Source organism: Argopecten irradians, unplaced genomic scaffold (assembly GCF_041381155.1).
Source record: "Argopecten irradians isolate NY unplaced genomic scaffold, Ai_NY scaffold_0537, whole genome shotgun sequence".
Classification (NCBI taxonomy): Eukaryota; Metazoa; Mollusca; class Bivalvia; order Pectinida; family Pectinidae; genus Argopecten; species Argopecten irradians.
The window spans coordinates 1-26,094 of NW_027188004.1; the positions used below are offsets into that span (position 1 = coordinate 1).

General features: G+C 37.2%; 1 protein-coding gene and 1 long non-coding RNA gene across 15 annotated transcripts; both read left to right on the forward strand.

Moving 5' to 3' along the window:
- Positions 1–1,949: 1,949 nt before the first annotated feature.
- On the forward strand, positions 1,950–9,491 carry LOC138312952 (uncharacterized). 14 transcript variants are annotated; one of them, XR_011207091.1, is made up of 6 exons: positions 1,950–2,132; positions 3,713–3,841; positions 5,919–6,045; positions 7,278–7,398; positions 7,750–7,842; positions 8,884–9,491. XR_011207091.1 is itself a non-coding variant. In XM_069253654.1 (6 exons), the coding sequence occupies exons 1-3, from the start codon at positions 2,122–2,124 to the stop codon at positions 6,039–6,041; spliced, it is 258 nt and encodes an 85-aa protein (XP_069109755.1). In that variant the 5' UTR covers positions 1,950–2,121; the 3' UTR covers positions 6,042–6,045; positions 7,278–7,398; positions 7,750–7,842; positions 8,884–9,491. The 14 variants fall into 14 exon arrangements, 4 of the variants coding, with proteins under 4 accessions (XP_069109755.1, XP_069109754.1, XP_069109753.1 ...); XR_011207092.1 differs by having other exon boundaries at positions 1,950–2,088; positions 3,713–3,870; XR_011207088.1 differs by having other exon boundaries at positions 3,713–3,870; positions 8,884–9,490.
- Positions 9,492–19,814: 10,323 nt separating this feature from the next.
- LOC138312954 (uncharacterized) lies at positions 19,815–21,154 on the forward strand. Its single transcript, XR_011207098.1, has 2 exons — positions 19,815–20,221; positions 20,476–21,154. It is a non-coding gene; the product is annotated as an uncharacterized lncRNA (long non-coding RNA).
- Positions 21,155–26,094: the final 4,940 nt, after the last annotated feature.

Here is a 26,094-nt window from a genome sequence, read left to right on the forward strand (position 1 = left end):
GATCACATGTCTGTCCAGACTAAATGCTGGTCCATTTATCGGCAGATTAGGGTGGTGCCATAATAGACGCGGAGTTTTCGAGACCTCAGCCTTTCTAGTTTTATTATCATGCCTACAAAGTAGGATAACAAGTCAATTGTGTACCCATTATATTTTTAATATGTACATTTACAATATAGATTCTAATGTATAAAATATAACATTTATTAAAATATGCAACAGGAGTCAGGAGTCAGGAGAAAATGTAGCAATCAGATAATCAAACCTGGGACCTCCAAACACAAGCCAATTAAATACTCTACTGCTGAGCTACCCGTTCACTGATGATCAACCCAGTCCAATCACGCTACATTCCTCCCTCCTTTTTCAAATTCTTTGCCCTAGAAGCTTAAGACATACAAGATCCTTAAATTATACCACCACAGTGGGTATTTTTGCTGGGTGGCAATTTTGTAACAGGAGAGGAGAAAATGTACTAGCAGCCAGCCAGACCGGGATTCGAACTCTGGCCCTCTGAACACTAGCTAAATGCTCTACTGCTGAGCTACCAGGTCATGATGATCAACCCAGTTCTATCCCGCTACAAACACATTTTTTTTTATATAATATGTGAGTGGTTGGGCTACTGTTTGTTGTCACTGGGTATAGCTGCCAGTTACTGGACATAATGATGTTATATGTTGCAATATATTCGATCCTGACCCTTCCTCCTCCACATGTACTATAAGAGGCAAGGAATAAAAAGGGAATATAACTGGATACACCGGTTGCATACATGAGATCGTGTCGGGATCAATGCCGTCGGGTAATACTGTGATTTCCAGTCATTTTACACATTTTTTTTGTATAATTGATATAATTTATGAATGTCCAATCATTGCAAATTAACAATCAATTCATCAGGTGACATTAATCATTCTCTTTTGATTCTTCTCTAAAATCACTAATGATAATCATTGATTGTTGGAAATATTACCAGGAATACGGTAGTCTGTTCAACATGTCATTATTGTTCCTAAAAGAAATATACACCCATTTTACATAAGGTCATACAATTGTAGAAGAACAGGGAATATACACATGTTTACTGTCTATTGCGAACAGGAATCAAACCCGAGTCTCCGGTATGAAAAAATACAACTATACCAACTGAGCCTTTGACACAATGTACAAACCACATTGACTCACTACTTTTACACAATATAAAATGAAATAAAAACTATGTATACTTACCATGTACAGTATTTATATATTATCTAAATACAAAGTACTAGTGTTCACTTTGATTGTTAATTTTGTTCTTTCACAAAAATGTTCACCTAGCACTGTGACATTGCAAATGCACTGGTTATTAATGCATTTTTTACAGACCTGCAAGTAGCAAATAATTTATATATATATATAAATCAATAATTGATTGATTTGATTGATTGATTGATTGATTGATTAATCAATCAATTAAATAAATAAACAAATTATTAAATCGATCAATCAATGAGTAAGTAAATAAGTAATCAAATAAATAAATAAATAAGTAAGTAAATGCCTAGGCCTATAATTTACCATGAAACAAATGCTGCACCCGTTTCAAGTCGATGCGTTTCAATTAAATTATCTAATTGATTTTCGTTTGAAACCCAACCAATTATGCCGTCCGATTTCTTGCAGGAAACGTTAAAGCCGCTGACTGCATCCATGTCAAGCGAAAGCGAAACCGAAAGTAGCTATAGCTAAATATAGGACTATCATGACGTCATCAAATGTTGTGTAGCTGAAGTGACGGGCGCGACGAAGTGACGGGCATTTAGCCTCCTCCCTTAAATTTCAACACATGCCAGCGCATGTTTACATGGTACATAATGGCAAAAGGCAAACACATAATGAAGTTAAACAATTATGTCATTATGTATACTTTTTACTTAAATAGTAACCCCATGTAGGCCACTATGTAAGGACTAGTTCTTTCGATACCTCTCGGATCACATCTCATACCGAGTGTGTTCCGAATATATATAGTTCCGAGTGTGTAGACGACCGCCATTTTTCCGACCCATCACTTTTCGCTTCGTGCACATAGAACTAGGAATAGTAAGAGAGAACCGTCTGATAGCTGATCACTTCATGGGAAACAGGTGGGTATATATGTAGGCCTTATACAATGTCATGAAATTCATAAGAATAATCGATTACGATATAAAAATAGGCATAGGAAAAGTTCTGATATGTCAAGACCTTGGGCTACATGTATGATTCATGTCGCTGTTTTGCCGTCTGGAACCTCCAAATATCAGCCAGATGCTAATCAGTACCAATACAAGGGTTTCATGATATGAAAACAATTCTTACCTAGTATGTAAAATTATCTAAAATAAGATTTACAGAGATGGACCTTTAATTAGTCCCATCATCCAGTGATTGTGTCCAATGTGACAAGATATTTTGACATGATCATGATCTTTTTGTTGTCACAATTGATAAGTTCTGCATTGTTTATATTAGCCCGAGATACTCTGGCCCTAACACCAGACTTAGACATTATGACAGATATATTGTACATGTAGATGTCTGGTTTAGGGCCAGAGCGCAGTAGTACTCGAAAACCTGGAATAAGCCGACACCGTTTGGTATCGGGCCAGGTCATCTCCGCTTCAGCTTACAAAAGATTACCATCGAGAATCGCCACTTACCTTGGTTTTTTCAACAAATGAATAATCTATCTACTCCTAGCCATCAGTTTCATCACGCATGCATGTTCTATAGTGTCAACACAGTAGTTTCTTTTCCGCAACTTTAAATTTCCCTCGTCGTTGTCGCCATTTTCTCGTAGTATGCATATCACCTTTATCTTGACGGATTGCTATATTTGGGTAGATATAATATTCATTTGTTGAATGGACTAAAGTTAGTGGTGCTTCTCGGTGGTCAGTCTGAATCGGAGATGACCTGGCCCGATACCAAACGGTGTCGGCTTATTCCAGGTTTTCGAGTACTACTGCGCTCTGGCCCTACGCCAGACATCTATCTGTCATAATGTCTAAGTCTGGTGTCGGGGCCAGAGTATCTCGGGCTATGTTTAATTAAGTATATTTTGATACGACATTTGATATAAGGTGTGGCTACATATATACAGCCTGGCGATCAGTCAATCAACGAAGGGTAGGACTAATCCACTGTAAATTGCAAATTACACAGGGGCAGATGACTTGTTTATTAGTCTATACATGATAGGTACACGCATATTTGATACAAAAGTAATTGTTATATGGAAATGTTCCTGTCAAAATGTTAGTATTGTGACATTCATTGATATGGGCATTTCAACCACAATTTCAATAGCTCACAGGGCCAAGGGGGGAACATGGTGACATTGCAAAATAGAGAGGGCATCATACTGTCTGTTCACAGAATAGAAACATATTTTTTCTAGCATAATTGCAGTACAACTACATCAAGTTTTGTATCATTATTAGCAAAATGTGAAGCGAAGGTCATATGTGCAGAGATCCTCAGATGTTGGAATCAAGCTTGTATATGTAAAATCCAGTTCCCCTCTGTGAATAGCTAGATTTTGTTGATGAGTGGATCAAAGCTTTTACATGGGCAATTAAATTATGCAACTAAATACCTTTTTCGCTCTCTCTCTCACCTGATATTTATGTGATAAAATTAATGATGTGTTCCATTGTGATTCAGGTTGTTTTTTGTTTTCTAGGGAGAAATTTACCTCTGAAATGGCAGAGATGACTGACAAGAAGGTCAAAAAGAACTGGAAGGTCATGAAAGTATCACTAGAAAAAGTGGCTGCCATTCTATATGAATCAAAGAAAATATTTGTTGTAAGGTGAAGGTCAAAGTATAGGGGACAGCAAGGTAAATGTCAAAGTACAGGGGACGGTAAGGTAAAGGTCAAAGTGTAGGAAAGGTCAAAATGTAGGGGACAGTTAGGTATAGGTCAAAGTGTAGGAAAGCATAAAGTAAAGTCAAAGTAAAGGGAAAAGGAAGGCCAATGTCAAAGGATAGGGGACAGAGTAAGGTAAAGGTCAAAGTGTAGAGTACAGTAAGGTAAAGGTCAAAGTGTATGAGACTAGAAGGTAAAGGTGAAAGTGAAACAGACTAGAAAATAAAGGTCAAAGTGTAGGAGACTAGACGGTAAAGGTCAAAGTGTAGGGGACAGTAAGGTAAAGGTAAAAGTGTAGGAAAGCATAATGTAAAGGTCAGAGTTTAGGGGACAATTAGGTAAAGGTCAAAGTGTAGGAAAGGGTAAGGTAAAGGTCACAGGTTAGGGGACAGTAAGGTAAAGGTCAAAGTGTAGGGCACTGTACGGTAAAGGTCAAAGGGTAGGAGACAAGAAAATAAAAGGTTGAAGTGAAGGAGAATAGAAGGTAAAGGTCAAAGTGTAGGAAAGCATAATGTAAAGGTCAAAGTGTAGGAAAGTGTAAGGCAATGACAAAGTGTAGGGGACAGGAAGGTAAAGGTCAAGTGTAGGAAAACATAAGGTAAAGGTCAGAGTTAAGGGGACAGTAAGGTATAGGTCAAAGTGTAGGAACGCATAAGGTAAAGGTCAAAGTGTAGGGGACAGTAAGGTAAAGGTCAAAGTACATGGGACATAAAGGTAAAGGTCAAAGTGTAGGAAAGCATAAGGTAATGACAAAGTGTAGGGGACAGGAAGGTAAAGGTCAAAGTGTAGGAAAGCGTAAAGTAATGTCAAAGTAAAGAGGAAAGGAAGGTCAATGTCAAAGGATAGGAGACAGTAAGGGAAAGGTCAAAGTGTAGGAGACCAGAAAGTAAAGGTCAAAGTGTAGGGGAATGTAAGGTAAAGGTCAAAATATAGGTGACAGTAAGGTAAAGGTCAAAATATAGGTGACAGTAAGGTAAAGGTCAAAGTACAGGGGACAGTAAGGTAAATAGTGCAGGAACGCATAAGGTAAAGGTCAAAGTGTAGGGGACAATTAGGTAAAGGTCAAAGTGAAGGAAAGTGTAAAGTAATGTCAAAGTAAAGGGGAAAGGAAAGTCAATGTCAAAGGATAGGGGACAGTAAGGTAAAGGTCAAAGTGTAGAGTACAGTAAGGTAAAGGTCAAAGTGTAGGGGACAATTAGGTAAAGGTTAAAGTGAAGGTGACTAGAAGGTAAAGGTCAAAGTGTAGGTGACTAGAAGGTAAAGGTCAAAGTGTAGGTGACTAGAAGGTAAAGGTCAAAGTGTAGGGGACTAGAAGGTAAAGGTCAAAGCATAGTGGACAGTAAGGTAAAGGTCAAAGTGTAGGTGACAGTTAGGTAAAGGTCAAAGTGTAGGGCACTGAAAAGTAAAGGTCAAAAGTGTAGGGGACAGTAAGGTTAAGGTCAAAGTGTAGGAAAGCATAATGTAAAGGTCAAAGTGTAGGAAAGTGTAAGGTAAAGGTCAAAGTGTAGGGCACTGAAAAGTAAAGGTCAAAAGTGTAGGAGACTAGAAGGTAAATGTCATAGAGTAGGAAAGCGTCAAGTAAAGGTCAAAGTGTAGGTGACAATCAATCATATCTTATATCAAACATCATATGAAATTGAATCCTACTTTAACATGATGTTAGTTTCAAGACCAATCAGATAATCTTTGAGAAAACTTTCTATTTCTACATTACTGCTCTTAAAGCTTATAAATAATCACCTTTTGAACAACTGAACCTTGATTATTAATAACACCTGACCTATATCCTTCTAGAAGCAAACTTCCTTAAAATACATAAGATGAAACATTAATATCAATCATTTCATATTTTTGATTACTAATTTAAAAGGAAATACTCCTGAAACCAGATATTTCATTTCATTTAGAATAGAAGTGTCTTTTGTATAACACTTTGACTTGAATATGATATTGGATAACAGATATCCTAAATCTAAGATGGTGTTCACTTATCGCTAGATAATTTTTACTCTCATTACAGGATGTTATGGTGATCGTGAAAATTTGTGATCATGATGACATGCTGACCAGACCTTCTTCAATGACAAAGGCACTGCAACCAGAGACATCAGTAGAGGTAACTGATGTTGAAGGTACTTTATAATATGGTAAATTTGAGATATGTTTGTTGGTCACTGCCAGGTTAATATCTTACTCAGGCCAGATGCATTTCAATCAATTCATTGATAGTTATTTATACTAGTTTTTGAGCTATTGTCACTCAAAGACACCTAGTTAAAGGCCCACTACCTTACCAAAATGGCTTTTGATTTTAAAATGGAAATGTAAAATGAGATTGATACTTTTGTAGACTAGCACAATACTACACATATCACCACCTTCTGAACAATTTGATTAAAATAGATAAAATATTAAGTTTAATAATACGGGTCGTTTATGTTTCCCGCCGTCATCCTAAATACGGCGCGGTAGTTGACTATCACTGCGCCGGACGGCAAAACAGCGAAATGACTCTCTACTGTTATCATATATTACGGAGGAAATCTTGCATATGTTTGGTATTGTAAGCTCATCTAAGGCCATCAACATATATTTTATGATGTTATTAATGTTTTTAAGAGACCTTAATGTTTTACTCAGGAAAGGTAGTGGGCCTTTAATAAAATATTGGATTTTTTGGAAATTTTGCCGTTTCGACCATGTACACAAGAGATTAAAGCCATAATTTCCTTATGAGGTGTTTGATATATGGATGTTTGCAGAATTTATTTTCCAGTGGCCGTCTTTAAAAATATACCAGTTATAATTAATTAGAATCATATTTTCAGAATAGAAATGTAGCTTTAGGACAAAATTTGCATCTGGCAACTTGCTACATATATTGATTGATTTTATTTTAAATCTGTATAATCCGGAAATCTGTCCATACCAGCCAATTATGCTTGTTCTGATGACATGCGGTTTAGATAAGTTATACTGTATATATAAAATGCAAAAGTGGATCCAATATCCTTCTGGGATGATAAATCATGGCTGACTGTCCTCTCCATTTGTGGCACAGCTAATTTGGAACTATTAGGATTTGACAAAATTGATGGTAACCAATTTAATTAATGACATATATTAATGTATATACAGGAATATATATACATTGGGTTATATTTACACAACATGAAGCATGTACATTGTTGATAGCTCAATTTATGTCAAGATTGCACTACAACCAAACAATTATGATAATAAACAGAGGACTACACATATTTATCTTTAGAGAAAAGATCTTCAAATATTGTATGCAATTTAACATAATCTTATAAGAGTAGATGTGATAAGTAAAGTTTAATCTCATTCTTTTTCAATTTTATTTGTATTTTTTCAGTTTCATTACTTGTGGATGCCATCGGGAAAGTCACTTGAAAACAGCAGTAATAGATCACTCGCACAGACAACATGTTATAGGCCATATTTCTGAGAAAGCCTAATTGGTGAAGCTCAAGATGGTATGGATATATTTTCAACTTATTTGATGACAAAAACATTGGAAAGTCATGCATTACAACACATATCAATCTGGTAAACTTGTTATGCAGAATGTATATATACCAGGTACATGGAATTTGATAATTTGGAAAGGGCTTGCATGTTAATAGGCATATCCTAGACCTGATGTCCAATCCATCTGATGTACATTTGTATGTAAAAACTATAAAATCTTCTTGAAATTGAAATACATGTTGTCAACCACTAGGTAAACAAGCTTTACGTACCTATATCATGGATATCAGAAATATTGTTTGCTTTCATCAAGATATTTTGCATATTATTGAAACTCATTATCTTTGAATTAACAGAAAATCTTCAGAAACTGGAAGGATAGCGACAGTAGATGCTCGGGAAAATTACATCACCAGTTTACTGAGCTACATCTGTGTCCTGCCCATTTGGTAAATAACTTAAATTGTATTGAATGTATATAGTTGAAATAATTTTGTTCTTATATCCCCTGCAACAGAGTTAGGGTATACTGGAATCATTACTTCCCTGGATGTCTGTCTTTCCACCTAGATGTCTGTTATCTGCAAATATTGTCCTGACAACTGAACTGTACCAATTCTAATGAAGCTTCACAGTAATGTTGGGGACCATGTGTAGATATGCAAGAACACTTTTTTTTTCCAAATAAATTGATTACTAATGTAACCAGGTCAATATACACAGGTTTTGTAATATACTGTGAAATCATTAATTTTTGTGGGGGTTTGATTTTAATAAATGTATACCAATGTCATGTAAGTTTATGCGTTCATACATTGTAGCATGACAAGTTCAAAGATGGAAAGTGTTCTTCAAACAAAGATAGTTTTCAAAATTTCGTAGACTTTATCTACATGTACCAAAGTATAAATTATTGAGTATATCTTGCATCAATCAATATGACACAATAATTGTTTGATGGAAACGCCTGTAAAAACTCTGGTTGAGTACCGCCTCTAGCATGTGATTGTATCCACTTGGGCGATCAAACAGTACAGGTGACAGTGTCGACTGTGTATTTTAACGGTAATGTGTGAGGTTTTCTCCACGAATTTAAGTGCCAACAAATAGTAAAATTTTAGAATCTATGAAAATTGAGCCCGACAAAAATAGATGATTTCACAGTAGACAATAAATCTTAGACTAATTAAATCAATCTTGTTTAAACCTGGTGGTCAAATAATGTAACACATGCATATGGATGCCTATAATTCACACGTCACATTGTTTAATAAAATCATTGTTTAATATTAATAATGGTTACCTTGGAAACACAGTATACATATACCACATACATTCACATGTATAAATGAGGTAAATGCAGTTCTAGTTATAAATATAAAAATGTTATGTGTGCTTGTTGAGTCACTATGGATAAAACATATTGAATTTAAACTTTGCCTTTTGTCAACATAGGTATACCTATGCATATTTATTTATTTATTTACAAGCATGCAGATTTGAAGTGCTCCTGGATGAACATTTCAAGCTTCCCAAGACTGACACTACTCTTTGCTGAAGTTGAAAATTTTGTTCAGGAGCAGTCTACCAGGGTGATCAATTGTCGGTCAATTAAGAGATGTGGCTCAAGGATGTTTCAGAGGATTCCATTGAAGAAAGGAATAGCACATTTGGTCTTTTCTCAAAACTATAGATATATATTATGTAACGTTATACGGCAAATACAAATAATATGAATGCTCACATAGTCACAATTCACCCAGAATTACATTTGGTTAATTTCAGAATAATATCAAGTACAAATTTCTTAAAAATAACACAGTAGGTTAAAAAGTTGTAAAACAGAAACGTAAAACTATTTCTGAAGAAAGTAGATTAATACAATGGATGAAGCCTGGGTGGATAATGTTATCTGTACTTTGAATAAGATATCAAGAAGAAAAGCTATAGAGCTAGAAAGAAATTTTTACATAGTCTTATCAATTGTGAAGAGAAGGTTTATTTTCTTTGTCAACTGAACATGTCTCAGCTACGATGGCCAACAGCGGCTGGCAAAAAACAACTCCTACAAAACGTTTTTCGTACTTAAATAGTTATTGATATTTAAGTACAACTTTTATTTTCTAAAAATATTTTTTTGTCATGAAAAATAATTATGTAGTTAAGTTAAATGGACATTTAAACCTTTGGTATATAAAGATATATAAAAGGGATAATAATTAGGCAAAAAATAGAGATTATGACCTGTTTATTACCGCTTACATTTTGCGACTTTTATGAACTTTCTCAAATATAGATAAAATTAAGTCCACTAAGAAACCAGTATTAATTCATTGTCTATGACACAGTCTATGTTTTAAGCAAGCCAAATGGAACATTCATTGTTGAATTCCTTATCTGAAAGATTAATTGTACACCTGAGAATAGGAAGATTCCATTTAAATACAGGGTTTAGCATCAGACCTGGGTTTTTTTTTTACATAAATATGTGATAAAAATTTGTCACGACAAAAAATATTTTTTATTTGTACAAAATTATTTTTCATGACAAAAAACATTTTTAGAAAATAAAAGTTGTACTTAAATATCAATGAATATTTAAGTACGAAAAACGTTTTGTAGGAGTTGTTTTTTGCCGGCCGCTGTCGGCCATCGTACTCAGCTGTATAGACTGGGTGTTTTTAATGTCATTCCTGTTTGTTCATATAGGCCTAGTTTCCCAAGATTCAACATTTTTTTAGTCCACTATATCTGATTCAAATTGTGATTTGTCCATGATCTGTTCATCTGTCCTTCCTTCTGTCTTTTCTGCCATATTAAACAATTCTTGTTATAACTATTTCCCAGAAAGTACAAAAGAGGTCTATCTCAAATTTAATATGTAGGTTTGCCTTGGTGACTAGTTTTGCATATTGTATTTTATTACTGATTGGATAACAAAATGGCCAACTAGCAGCCATTTTGGATTTTGACAATTATCACTATTTTTCAGAAAGTATTGAAGGTATCTATCTATCTGCTAAAAATTTAAACTTCTTTAACATATATTAGCATCAGGTCATAGATAATAGTTTTTTTTTATGTCATATTTTGTTTTTAAAAGTTATTTGCTATAGCCATCAAATGTATAATTATCATAAGAGTCAATATTATTCTATTATGGCCCTTTCCCTCGGGAACTGTTCTCCTATAGTGTTGTCTGGCGAGGTATAGTCCCCGAGTCGAAGACAAGGGCACTATACCTCGCCAGACAACACTATAGGAGAACAGTTCCTGAGGGAAAGGGCAATAATAGATTTAGTACGTCACATGACATTCATTTATGTGACGTCATATATTTGGTCGCGAGTTCATTCCCGGGGGGACTATACTTTGGTATAGTTCCCGTAGTCAGGTATAGTCTCCCGTAGTCAAGAAGGACAGGGAACTGTCGCAAAATAGACCATGGCTGTTATCCAATCGCATTCCTAGTAATTATCATGTGATGTACTAAATATATATAATTCACATCTATAATAAGAACCCTGTCTTAAATTTACCCGAAATAGTTCGTTTTATTTCATCAAATTGTAAAATAACTCATTTTTTTCAACTATACTATCATGTTTCAATTTATAAACATCTCATTAATTTTCTTTTCCAATGGATGTGTGGAGTGCATACAGTCTCATTTGAATAATATGTTTCATATAACATTATGTATTATATTGTATTGATAGTCTGAGTATAAATCCCATTTGATATAGTTATACATGTAGTTGACCATTTTGCAAACGTAACATGTTATATGGTTAGTTTTGCACATTACCTATCTGTCTTTTCCTAAGTGAGGGTGTGGGACGAGGGTGCTTTCACAGTATTTAATCATTCTTCAGTGATGCATAACTTAATTTGTACATTATTATTACATTATGTAGTTTAATAAACTATAACTAAACTTATTACAAAGTCTTTGTATGTTTGTATAAGTATTAAGCCACTACATTTGCATATAACAGAGTAAGCTCCCTTGCGGGAAGGTATTTTTTGTTATGTCATTATTTAAGTATAACAGAACGCTTGCAAACATATGACATCTCAATCAATACCTACCCACAAGTGCATATAACTCTGTAATATGCAAATAGAGAATGCAACGGTTATAACAAACCTTTGGGGACCACCTGATTCACTTCGATATACACATAGATTGTTATACACATATTACAGATAACTAAAAGGAACCTTGAAACGAAAATTACTATAACATGGAAACATAGACGCATGAATTCACTGTAAGCAAGTTCATTATTAACGTGGTTTACACTATATTAACCTTATGCAACCAACTTCTAGAGGTTATAATGGAACAAAGAAGATCAATGAAGATCCGTCTGCAGTGACCTAAAAACATCAAATATAGATGTTACAGCTTATTAGTTTAACGTCTTATTAAAACAGGGTCATGTAAGGACATGCAAGGTTTGTTGATGGAGGTAGGCCGGAGTACCCCGAGAAAAAACCACCGCCCAGTAGTCGATTTGGTGGTAAACACACCTTATTAAGATCAAATACAGACATCATGTGGTGACAAGTCGTTGTGGTGGTATACACACCTTATTAAGATCAAATACAGACGTTGTCATGTGGTAATAAGTCTATATGGTTGTATACAAAGCTTATTAAGATCAAATACAGACGTTATCTGTGGTGAAATCATGTGGTGGTATACAACCTTATACATCAAATACAGACGTTATCATGTGGTGACAAGTCGATGTGGTGGGTATACACCTTATAACATCAAATACAGACGTTATCATGTGGTGACAAGTCGATGTGGTGGTATAACACACCTTATTCAGATCAAATACAGACGTTATCATGTGGTGACAAGTCGATGGTGGTATATACACCTTATAAGATCAAAAACAGACGTTATCATGTGGTGACAAGTCGATGTGGTGGTATACACACCTTATACACATCAAATACAGACGTTATCGTGTGGTGACAAGTCGATGTGGTGGTATACATGCCTTATAAACACCAAAATACAGACGTTATCATGTGGTGACAAGTCGATGTGGTGGTATACACGCCTTATACACACCAAATACAGACGTTATCATGTGGTGACAAGTCGATGTGGTGGTATACACGCCTTATACACATCAAATACAGACGTTATCATGTGGTGACAAGTCGATGTGGTGGTATACACACCTTATACACATCAAATACAGACGTTATCATGTGGTGACAAGTCGATGTGGTGGTATACACGCCTTATACACATCAAATACAGACGTTATCATGTGGTGACAAGTCGATGTGGTGGTATACACACCTTATACACACCAAATACAGACGTTATCATGTGGTGACAAGTCGATGTGGTGGTATACACACCTTATAAACATCAAATACAGACGTTATCGTGTGGTGACAAGTCGATGTGGTGGTATACACACCTTATAAACACAAAATACAGACGTTATCGTGTGGTGACAAGTCGATGTGGTGGTATACACACCTTATACACATCAAATACAGACGTTATCGTGTGGTGACAAGTCGATGTGGTGGTATACACGCCTTATACACATCAAATACAGACGTTATCGTGTGGTGACAAGTCGATGTGGTGGTATACACGCCTTATAAACACCATATACAGACGTTATCGTGTGGTGACAAGTCGATGTGGTGGTATACACACCTTATACAGATCAAATACAGACGTTATCGTGTGGTGACAAGTCGATGTGGTTGTATACACGCCTTATAAACACCATATACAGACGTTATCGTGTGGTGACAAGTCGATGTGGTGGTATACACACCTTATAGACATCAAATACAGACGTTATCGTGTGGTGACAAGTCGATGTGGTGGTATACACACCTTATACACATCAAATACAGACGTTATATGTGTGACAAGTGAGTCGATGTGGTGGTATACACACCTTATACACATCAAATACAGACGTTATCGTGTGGTGACAAGTCGATGTGGTGGTATACACACCTTATACACATCAAATACAGACGTTATCGTGTGGTGACAAGTCGATGTGGTGGTATACACACCTTATACACATCAAATACAGACGTTATCGTGTGGTGACAAGTCGATGTGGTGGTATACACACCTTATACACATCAAATACAGACGTTATCATGTGGTGACAAGTCGATGTGGTGGTATACACACCTTATACACATCAAATACAGACGTTATCATGTGGTGACAAGTCGATGTGGTGGTATACACACCTTATACACATCAAATACAGACGTTATCGTGTGGTGACAAGTCGATGTGGTGGTATACACACCCTATACACATCAAATACAGACGTTATCGTGTGGTGACAAGTCGATGTGGTGGTATACACACCTTATAGACATCAAATACAGACGTTATCGTGTGGTGACAAGTCGATGTGGTGGTATACATACCTTATAAACACCAAAATACAGACGTTATCGTGTGGTGACAAGTCGATGTGGTGGTATACACACCTTATACAACACTCAAATACACACTACGACGTTATCGTGTGGTGACAAGTCGATGTGGTGGTATACACACCTTATACACATCAAATACAGACGTTATCGTGTGGTGACAAGTCGATGTGGTGGTATACACACCCTATACACATCAAATACAGACGTTATCGTGTGGTGACAAGTCGATGTGGTGGTATACACACCTTATACACACCAAATACAGACGTTATCATGTGGTGACAAGTCGATGTGGTGGTATACACGCCTTATAACACCAAATACAGACGTTATCATGTGGTGACAAGTCGATGTGGTGGTATACACACCTTATACACATCAAATACAGACGTTATCGTGTGGTGACAAGTCGATGTGGTGGTATACACACCTTATACACATCAAATACAGACGTTATCATGTGGTGACAAGTCGATGTTGTGGTATACACACCTTATACACATCAAATACAGACGTTATCGTGTGGTGACAAGTCGATGTGGTGGTATACACACCTTATACACATCAAATACAGACGTTATCGTGTGGTGACAAGTCGATGTGGTGGTATACACACCTTATACACATCAAATACAGACGTTATCGTGTGGTGACAAGTCGATGTGGTGGTATACACACCTTATACACATCAAATACAGACGTTATCGTGTGGTGACAAGTCGATGTGGTGGTATACACACCTTATACACATCAAATACAGACGTTATCGTGTGGTGACAAGTCGATGTGGTGGTATACACACCTTATACACATCAAATACAGACGTTATCGTGTGTGGTGACAAGTCGATGTGGTGGTATACACACCTTATAACACATCAAATACAGACGTTATCGTGTGGTGACAAGTCGATGTGGTGGTATACACACCTTATAAACATCAAATACAGACGTTATCGTGTGGTGACAAGTCGATGTGGTGGTATACACACCTTATACACATCAAATACAGACGTTATCGTGTGGTGACAAGTCGATGTAGTGGTATACATGCATTATAAACACCAAAATACAGACGTTATCGTGTGGTGACAAGTCGATGTGGTGGTATACACACCTTATACACATCAAATACAGACGTTATCGTGTGGTGACAAGTCGATGTGGTGGTATACACACCTTATAAACATCAAATACAGACGTTATCGTGTGGTGACAAGTCGATGTGGTGGTATACACACCTTATACAGATCAAATACAGACGTTATCGTGTGGTGACAAGTCGATGTGGTGGTATACACACCTTATAAACATCAAATACAGACGTTATCGTGTGGTGACAAGTCGATGTGGTGGTATACACACCTTATAGACATCAAATACAGACGTTATCGTGTGGTGACAAGTCGATGTGGTGGTATACACACCTTATAGACATCAAATACAGACGTTATCGTGTGGTGACAAGTCGATGTGGTGGTGGTATACACACCTTATATAGACATCAAATACAGACGTTATCGTGTGGTGACATGTCGATGTGGTGGTATACATACCTTATACACATCAAATACAGACGTTATCGTGTGGTGACAAGTCGATGTGGTGGTATACACACCTTATACACATCAAATACAGACGTTATCGTGTGGTGACAAGTCGATGTGGTGGTATACACACCTTATACACATCAAATACAGACGTTATCATGTGGTGACAAGTCGATGTGGTGGTATACATGCCTTATAAACACCAAAATACAGACGTTATCGTGTGGTGATAAGTCGATGTGGTGGTATACATGCCTTATATACACCAAAATACAGACGTTATCAAGTGGTGACAAGTCGATGTGGTGGTATACACACCTTATAAACACCAAATACAGACGTTATCGTGTGGTGACAAGTCAATGTGGTGGTATATACATGCCTTATATACACCAAAATACAGACGTTATCGTGTGGTGACAAGTCGATGTGGTGGTATACATGCCTTATAAACACCAAAATACAGACGTTATCGTGTGGTGACAAGTCGATGTGGTGGTATACACACCTTATAAACATCAAATACAGACGTTATCGTGTGGTGACAAGTCGATGTGGTGGTATACACACCTTATACACATCAAATACAGACGTTATCGTGTGGTGACAAGTCGATGTAGTGGTATACATGCATTATAAACACCAAAATACAGACGTTATCGTGTGGTGACAAGTCGATGTGGTGGTATACACACCTTATACACATCAAATACAGACGTTATCGTGTGGTGACAAGTCGATGTGGTGGTATACACGCCTTATAAACACCATATACAGACGTTATCGTGTGGTGACAAGTCGATGTGGTGGTATACACACCTTATACACATCAAATACAGACGTTATCGTGTGGTGACAAGTCGATGTGGTGGTATACACACCTTATACACATCAAATACAGACGTTATCGTGTGGTGACAAGTCGATGTGGTGGTATACACACCTTATAGACATCAAATACAGACGTTATCGTGTGGTGACAAGTCGATGTGGTGGTATACACACCTTATAGACATCAAATACAGACGTTATCGTGTGGTGACAAGTCAATGTGGTGGTATACATACCTTATAAACACCAAAATACAGACGTTATCGTGTGGTGACAAGTCGATGTGGTGGTATACACACCTTATACACATCAAATACAGACGTTATCGTGTGGTGACAAGTCGATGTGGTGGTATACACACCTTATACACATCAAATACAGACGTTATCGTGTGGTGACAAGTCGATGTGGTGGTATACACACCTTATACACATCAAATACAGACGTTATCGTGTGGTGATAAGTCGATGTGGTGGTATACACACCTTATACACATCAAATACAGACGTTATCGTGTGGTGATAAGTCGATGTGGTGGTATACACACCTTATACACATCAAATACAGACGTTATCGTGTGGTGACAAGTCGATGTGGTGGTATACACACCTTATACACATCAAATACAGACGTTATCGTGTGGTGACAAGTCGATGTGGTGGTATACACACCTTATACACATCAAATACAGACGTTATCGTGTGGTGACAAGTCGATGTGGTGGTATACACACCTTATACACATCAAATACAGACGTTATCGTGTGGTGACAAGTCGATGTGGTGGTATACACGCCTTATAAACACCAAATACAGACGTTATCGTGTGGTGACAAGTCGATGTGGTGGTATACATGCCTTATAAACATCAAATACAGACGTTATCGTGTGGTGACAAGTCGATGTGGTGGTATACACGCCTTATAAACACCAAATACAGACGTTATCGTGTGGTGACAAGTCGATGTGGTGGTATACACACCTTATACACATCAAATACAGACGTTATCGTGTGGTGACAAGTCGATGTGGTGGTATACACACCTTATACACATCAAATACAGACGTTATCATGTGGTGACAAGTCGATGTTGTGGTATACATGCCTTATACACATCAAATACAGACGTTATCGTGTGGTGATAAGTCGATGTGGTGGTATACATGCCTTATATACACCAAAATACAGACGTTATCAAGTGGTGATAAGTCGATGTGGTGGTATACACACCTTATACACATCAAATACAGACGTTATCGTGTGGTGATAAGTCGATGTGGTGGTATACACACCTTATAGACATCAAATACAGACGTTATCGTGTGGTGATAAGTCGATGTGGTGGTATACACACCTTATACACATCAAATACAGACGTTATCGTGTGGTGATAAGTCGATGTGGTGGTATACACACCTTATACACATCAAATACAGACGTTATCGTGTGGTGATAAGTCGATGTGGTGGTATACACACCTTATACACATCAAATACAGACGTTATCGTGTGGTGACAAGTCGATGTGGTGGTATACACACCTTATACACATCAAATACAGACGTTATCGTGTGGTGACAAGTCGATGTGGTGGTATACACACCTTATACACATCAAATACAGACGTTATCGTGTGGTGACAAGTCGATGTGGTGGTATACACACCTTATACACATCAAATACAGACGTTATCGTGTGGTGACAAGTCAATGTGGTGGTATATACATGCCTTATATACACCAAAATACAGACGTTATCGTGTGGTGACAAGTCGATGTGGTGGTATACATGCCTTATAAACACCAAAATACAGACGTTATCGTGTGGTGACAAGTCGATGTGGTGGTATACATACCTTATAAACACCAAAATACAGACGTTATCGTGTGGTGACAAGTCGATGTGGTGGTATACACACCTTATACACATCAAATACAGACGTTATCGTGTGGTGACAAGTCGATGTGGTGGTATACACACCTTATACACATCAAATACAGACGTTATCATGTGGTGACAAGTCGATGTGGTGGTATACACACCTTATACACATCAAATACAGACGTTATCGTGTGGTGACAAGTCGATGTGGTGGTATACACACCTTATACACATCAAATACAGACGTTATCGTGTGGTGACAAATCGATGTGGTGGTATACATGCCTTATAAACACCAAAATACAGACGTTATCGTGTGGTGACAAGTCGATGTGGTGGTATACATGCCTTATAAACACCAAAATACAGACGTTATCGTGTGGTGACAAGTCGATGTAGTGGTATACATACCTTATAAACACCAAAATACAGACGTTATCGTGTGGTGACAAGTCGATGTAGTGGTATACATGCATTATAAACACCAAAATACAGACGTTATCGTGTGGTGACAAATCGATGTGGTGGTATACACACCTTATACACATCAAATACAGACGTTATCGTGTGGTGACAAGTCGATGTGGTTGTATACACGCCTTATAAACACCATATACAGACGTTATCGTGTGGTGACAAGTCGATGTGGTGGTATACACACCTTATAGACATCAAATACAGACGTTATCGTGTGGTGACAAGTCGATGTGGTGGTATACACACCTTATACACATCAAATACAGACGTTATCATGTGGTGACATGTCGATGTGGTGGTATACACATCTTATACACATCAAATACAGACATTATCATGTGATGACAAGTCGATGTGGTGGTATACACACCTTATACACATCAAATACTGACGTTAGTATCTGGTGACAAGTCAATGTGGTGGTATACACATCTTATACACATCAAATACAGACGTTATCGTGTGGTGACAAGTCGATGTGGTGGTATACACACCTTATACACATCAAATACAGACGTTATCGTGTGGTGACAAGTCGATGTGGTGGTATACACACCTTATACACATCAAATACAGACGTTATCGTGTGGTGACAAGTCGATGTGGTGGTATACACACCTTATAGACATCAAATACAGACGTTTTCGTGTTGTGACAAGTCGATGTGGTGGTATACACACCTTATGGACATCAAATACAGACGTTATCGTGTTGTGACAAGTCGATGTGGTGGTATACACACCTTATACACATCAAATACTGACGTTATCATCTGGTGACAAGTCGATGTGATGATGTACACACCTTTTACGCGCAAGATACGTCTGTATTTGGTGTTTATAATGCATGTAATACCACAACATCGATTTGTCACACATATGATCACTTCTGTATTTAATGTGTATATCATTACGTCGAGTGATATAATTATTAGTAATCACGATGTGGCCTCCGTATCCCCCGTCTTTACATGTAAAATAATCTAGCTTTGCAAAGGCCTTTTGGCCGATACTGACGTTGCCCATTTGTCTTCAAGTATACAGTTTATTGGAATGTTACGGAGCCCGCGAAGGGACATGGAAATATATTTATTAATCCGTGCACACGGTTTGTCAATCCGTTCGCACGGATTACTAATCTGTGCAGACGGTTTGTGAATCCGTCCACACGGTTTGTGAATCCGTGCACACGGTTTACCAATCCGTGCACACGGTTTGTCAATCCGTTCGCACGGATTACTAATCCGTGCACACTGTTTGCCAATCCGTGCGCACGGTTTGTCAATCCGTGCACATGGTTTACCAATCCGTGCACACGGTTTGTCAATCGGTTCGCACGGATTACTAATCCGTGCACACGGTTTGTCAATCTGTACACACGGTTTACTAATCCGTGCACACGGTTTGCCAATCCGTGCAGACGGTTTGTGAATCCGTGCACACGGTTTGCCAATCCGTCCGCACGGTTTGTCAATCCGTTCGCACGGTTTGTCAATCCGTCCGCACGGTTTACTAATCCGTGCACACGGTTTGTCTATTTGATATATTATTAAACCGTGACGTGTACATTGAACATTGAACCATCGACTACCTTCGAGTCAATTGATTATAGAGGGCACGGCGGCAACATGAGGTAAGGAAATCTAGGTTTAATTAATGGATAATACAATGGAGACCTATAAACATGTATCTTACAAAACGTTTAATGTGTTTTTTAATTGATGACTACAGATTATTGATTATTTTCAATTTGTAAGTATGCTTAGAAGTCGATGTTAACATTTTAAGTAATTAGATCACAGAGTAAAGAGTAATATTAAAAAGAATATACGCAATGCATGTATATATGTACTTCATCTAATAGACAATTTCTACTTCATATTCCAGTTGACGGCAATTCAAAAACAATGACACGTGCTTCCATTACGGGAAAAAGTAGTCAAATATTATTGTGTAACTCAACGGAGAGACGACATACTGGTGGTAAAACGATACCAAAGTTTTTAAGAAGAATACCGGTTGACTGTGTTTCAATGTGATGCTAAAATGGCTCTATCTAAAATCTGACATTGATTAGTTAACCATATTATTAATTGTCCTTAAAATAATGTCATGCTCGCCTGGTGATCAAGGATAAGATCAGACAGGGCTATAAAAGGACGAGTCTTATCGAGAGAAAAAATAAAGCCAGAGTATTGGGAGAAAACCATCGATATGTTTCAAAATCCTGACAACTGCCCCACTCCACATAGGTTTCGAACTCAAGGTGAAAGACATCGCGCGACTGTCACTAATTGGACCAAAGACCAATAAACACTGCCATTCAAAAAAAAATGTTTCTTTAAAACTACATGTGAAGAAAATATTCATTGAGCTGTTTTTTCGTCTGACACAGTGATAGTCAACTAACGCACGATGATTACAACGAGGCGGAAAGCATAAGACGACCCGCGTTATGAAGGTGAACATTTTATTTAAATTGTTCAGAAGATGATAATAAGTGTAGTGTTAATTAACTTTTGCAACTCTACAAAATTATCAGTCTCGTTTTATATTCCTATTTTTTTTTAAAATAAAAGGTGTTTCGAAAAGGTACATGTTTTGGGGTTTTATGTCAAACGGGATATTTTCCATGGATTTATTGTTGACTTTAATAAAAAAAAAACATGTATATACGCTGACTGATACACAAATGTATCCCATTATTTTACAAATGATAGTTGATTGATTGTCACAATAAATCGATTTGTTTTGGCTACGTTTTCACATTTTTTGTTACATGTATAATCAGTGTATGTATGCTGACCTGTACATATGAAAATATTTACATTAGCAATATTTAAATGAGTTGTAACATGGTCCGTCTTCATATAGTGGTGAAATACATGTACAATAATCTAGTATTAAATGGACACAATATATTGTTTGTTTCTAAACATCAACCTGTACATGGATTCGTTCACTTTTAAAATTGTACAGTTGTCCTCGTCCGAATGTTGGAGCTCAAAGGCATCTGCAAATTAATTAGTTTATAGACATGTATAACCATTTTCAGTCGTTGTATAGATTTATATAATAAATCGGCTGGAATCATACTCTACATGGTGTACATGTATAAGACAAATGTAAGATTTAGACCTTTAAAACGTATTGTGGTAGACACAGGTCATACAATGTTTTCCATACTCGAGTTCAAGCTCGTAACTTTTAACAAGTAACTCACCCTGTGGAATATATTCTGTATGCAACAACAACGACTCTTGTAACCTGTATTTCTATAAACTGTAACTAATTATCAGATCCCTGTGTTTGGCTTACTGACGACTGGGAACCAATCTGACAATGTGACGTCTAAAGACGATATCAAGTTTGGTAATATGACCGAAGGCTTCAGTAAGCATAAATTATGCAATGTTAAAAAGTTCAATTCATGGAAATAACGGAGCCGAATTTTTTGTTTATTTTTTATCCATATATATTCACACACTATCCTTGTCCCCAAATCCCCATTTGAGAAGGAAACCCACATAAGAGAAGAAAGAAACTTTTATTTCCGTAACAGATATGCCGTTTTTGGTCAGGTGATTATATTGGACGTTAGTTTATCACTTGAACGCTTGCAAATAAAGAGCAACAGCACTGAGCTTCTGTCGGATGAAGATCACGTTCGTCGGATCTTAAAAGCTTTGAATCGCTTGATTATATAATGAGCTGACTTCAAACATCGCATTCCCGCTGATGAGATTTTTTTACAGTGGATAAAAAAAATGGCGGCCGCAAACTTTTTAAAGAGTGTGTTTTTTCTTTATTTTCATGTACGAAGGGCTGCGACCTTATAAAGACAGTTTGGACTAGCTTCAATGTTATTTTTGTAATATTCTTTGAACTTTTTCGGCTGAGCGTTGTAACAAATTTCGAAACATGAGGTACGTGTACTTTCAAGTAGGAGTGGATAACATTGGCGAATATAGAGGAGATGTGACGAATACCTGTGCTCAAAATCCCAAGCACTGTGTTATTCTTTATATACAGGCACATATGACTTAATTAACACAGAAAGGCACAAATATATGTTTTGTTGTTTTTTTTTTTTAAATATATACATGTACCATACGCATCGTTGTGTGCAGCAATGTTTTACAGAATTTGGTAAAACACCATAGAGTATTTAGGTACACATTCCTTGTTTTGTGGAATCGCCTTGGCGTCGGCGTCAGATTTGGTTTTGGTTTGTTAGCCGTTGTAAATGACATTGCTTTCTACATTATCATATGGTCATTATTACTGTATATGCAAAACATTTAAAGGGAGAAAATGTAAGATTTTGAGAATTCCAAGAACCTCAATTTACCTGCATGGTTCAGCGCAAAAAAGGATGCCCAGTGAGGGGCGGTCATCCTCGATACTCCATGGGTTGCTATCACTGACGATATATCCACGGTCGATATAAAAACATTCATATTAACCACTGGGTTATCGAGGATGAGTAAAGATTAATAAGTTATCTTGTAGAAATTATGATGTGCTTTGTTAAAGATAGGATATTGACTGAATAATGGGAAAACATGAAACTCGTGCTTGTATTTCGTCAATCTATAGTATGGAGTGATTCTTCGCAGCCTCCTATCTATACACCACACACTACAGCGATTTCTCTTGTACACGATGTGAACCACAGTAGGGAACAACCAACAAAATGAAAAAAAAAGACCTTCGAAATGGCCCCTGTGTATACGAGCCCAGGATAAAATTAAACCCGGCCGCTGATTGGCTGGCTAATTATGAATTTCAAAAGTAAAAATGTTTTCTGACAGGCAATTATTCCTAGATAACCATGATATGAATTTGGAAATTCATATTGAGATTTAAGTTCAAAATATCAATTTTGATAATGAATAGGTAAAATATTAGAATTTCAGGATTTTTTAGCGCATAATGCGCCTTAATTCAATATAGCTACCCTGGTTGGAGTTTGCGCAGAAGGACCCATTTTTGTTCTATCTAGTGTTATATGAGAACCTAGACTTTAATTATAGAACTCAATAGCTAACTAATATTCCTCTGTTGGTACAGTACAGTTGGTTGTTTTCTATAAGGACGTAATCCTTGACCACAGGGACTTGATGGTCCATATGTACTTAAACTCGTAATATTGGACATACACTGTCCTCCAAAAGTTTTGTTACAAATGGATTTTTGTCAAAACTATTTTATACAGAATCTAGACACTTGTAACAGACCTTTTGGATGGCAATGCATATTATATATTTTAAGGGTCTAGATTAAAATCGGTAAAAATCATACCTCTTTGTAATGTATACAGTTGTATACATAGGGAAGAAAGTTTTGAACTCGCGATCCAGAGGTAGTGTGGTAATATGTCAGGACATCTGAACCACTTGGCAACTCTCCTTTAACTAATTCTTAGGCGTCTATATTGTGCATGCGTTTAGAAATGATATGATAGCTACGGCAACTTTAGAAGGAATTATAGGTATTGATATTACATATGTAGCATTCTTGAATAATGACAACATAAAGAGTAGGGCTCCAATCGGTCAGACAACCGAGTAATGTCCCGACAAGCAAGGTAGCCCGAGTTACTAAGACACTGATACCAAACTATAGAGTATGATTTTTACCTATTTTTTTTTATCTAGCCTCTAAAACATCTAAAATGGTCTGTGGGCACTCTGGTGTGTCCATGGTTATATAAAGTGTAACTAATTCTCATGTCCCTGTGAATCAGGCGTCAGCTGGCATGCTGCCCCTAATTATATAAATTGCCAGTTCGAAACTTGCTTTTCGATGGCTATGGCATAATAAGGCACTACTCATATATCGAAGGTACACAGTTTTCCCCGACTGTCACGTCACATTCTAAGACGTTGTTCCATCTATTTAAAACGATGTCTTATATTCACTACATTTCCGTGAAGACAGTCCCTTCATTGGTCAGGAACTAAGATCATTCATTATTTCTGACAATTATCTGCACTGTACTTAACAGTTTACTAAGCCCGTTGTGTCACCGTGGATAATATCTATAGGGGTATTTTAAGCTTGCAGAAACTCTGGGTTGCTAAAAGGACTTAAATGATTTATCCCAATGACCAATGGACATATTCCACATCAAAACTGAAGTTATGATTTTTAATCAAGCGATTCTATGGATATATTTGACGAAATATCGCTTGTCCAATGGCATACACGTACATCCGTCATCCATACCTGTAACAGAAAAAATACAATATTTTGCATAAACTTCAGACAATACACTGTAATACCACATTTTATCATATGTATCCCCAAAATCTGGATTTAATTATAAGCCATTATCTTCTAATTTATATATAACAATATTGTATAAGAACGTCGTATAAACTCGAAGAAAAAACGTGACAATTGTACACCTGGTATGTTTTCTCACATCATTTTGATTACATTAACACGAAGTAAGAAGTAGAATACAGCTATTCTCCCTAACAAAATAATACAAAGAATTGACCAAAGAGGTTATATAAGAGAAAGTTGCATGTCTTTACCTTCTATGACCGTGTAATCCTTAATACAAGTCCGTGTTAACCCTTAGAATTGAATTGAACCCTTGTCCAGTGAAGATAGTAATCCCAGTGCATAGATCTAGTCTAATTATAGGCGGATTGGTAAACCGTGCGGACGGATTGTCAAACCGTGTGCACGGATTGGTAAACCGTGCGGACGGATTGTCAAATCGTGTGCACGGATCAGTAAACCGTGCGGACGGATTGTCAAACCGTGTGCACGGATTGGTAAACCGTGCGGACGGATTGTCAAATCGTGTGCACGGATTAGTAAACCGTGCGGACGGATTGACAAACCGTGTGCACGGATTGACAAACCGTGTGCACGGATTGGTAAACCGTGTGCACGGATTCACATACCGTGTGCACGGATTACTAATCCGTGCGAACGAATTGACAAACCGTGCGGACGGATTGGCAAACCGTGTGCACGGGTTGGTAAACCGTGTGCACGGATTAGTAAACCGTGTGCACGGATTAGTAATCCGTGCGAACGGATTGACAAACCGTGCGGACGGATAGACAAACCGTGTGCACGGATTAGTAAACCGTGTGCACGGATTAGTAATCCGTGCGAACTGATTGACAATACGTGTGCACGGATTAATAAATATATTTCCATGTCCCTTCGCGGGCTCCGTAGTATTGTGCTATGGCCATCGTTTTTCTTGTAAGAAATATGCACCTGTTAAAACATTTTCTACAAAAGTGTTAGTGTAGTACATAGATATGTATGGTGCTTGTGTTCTAGTACCTAGATATGTATGGTGCTTGTGTTCTAGTACCTAGATATGTATGGTGCTTGTGTTCTAGTACCTAGATATGTATGGTGCTAGTGTTCTAGTACCTAGATATGTATGGTGCTAGTGTTCTAGTACCTAGATATGTATGGTGCTAGTGTTCTAGTACCTAGATATGTATGGTGCTTGTGTTCTAGTACCTA

Coding starts and splice junctions, on each gene's coding strand:
- LOC138312952 (XM_069253652.1), top strand. Junction 3,837..5,918: donor AATCAAAGAAAATATTTGTT/GTAAGGTGAAGG, acceptor CTCTCATTACAG/GATGTTATGGTGATCGTGAA. Junction 6,015..7,277: donor AACCAGAGACATCAGTAGAG/GTAACTGATGTT, acceptor GTATTTTTTCAG/TTTCATTACTTGTGGATGCC.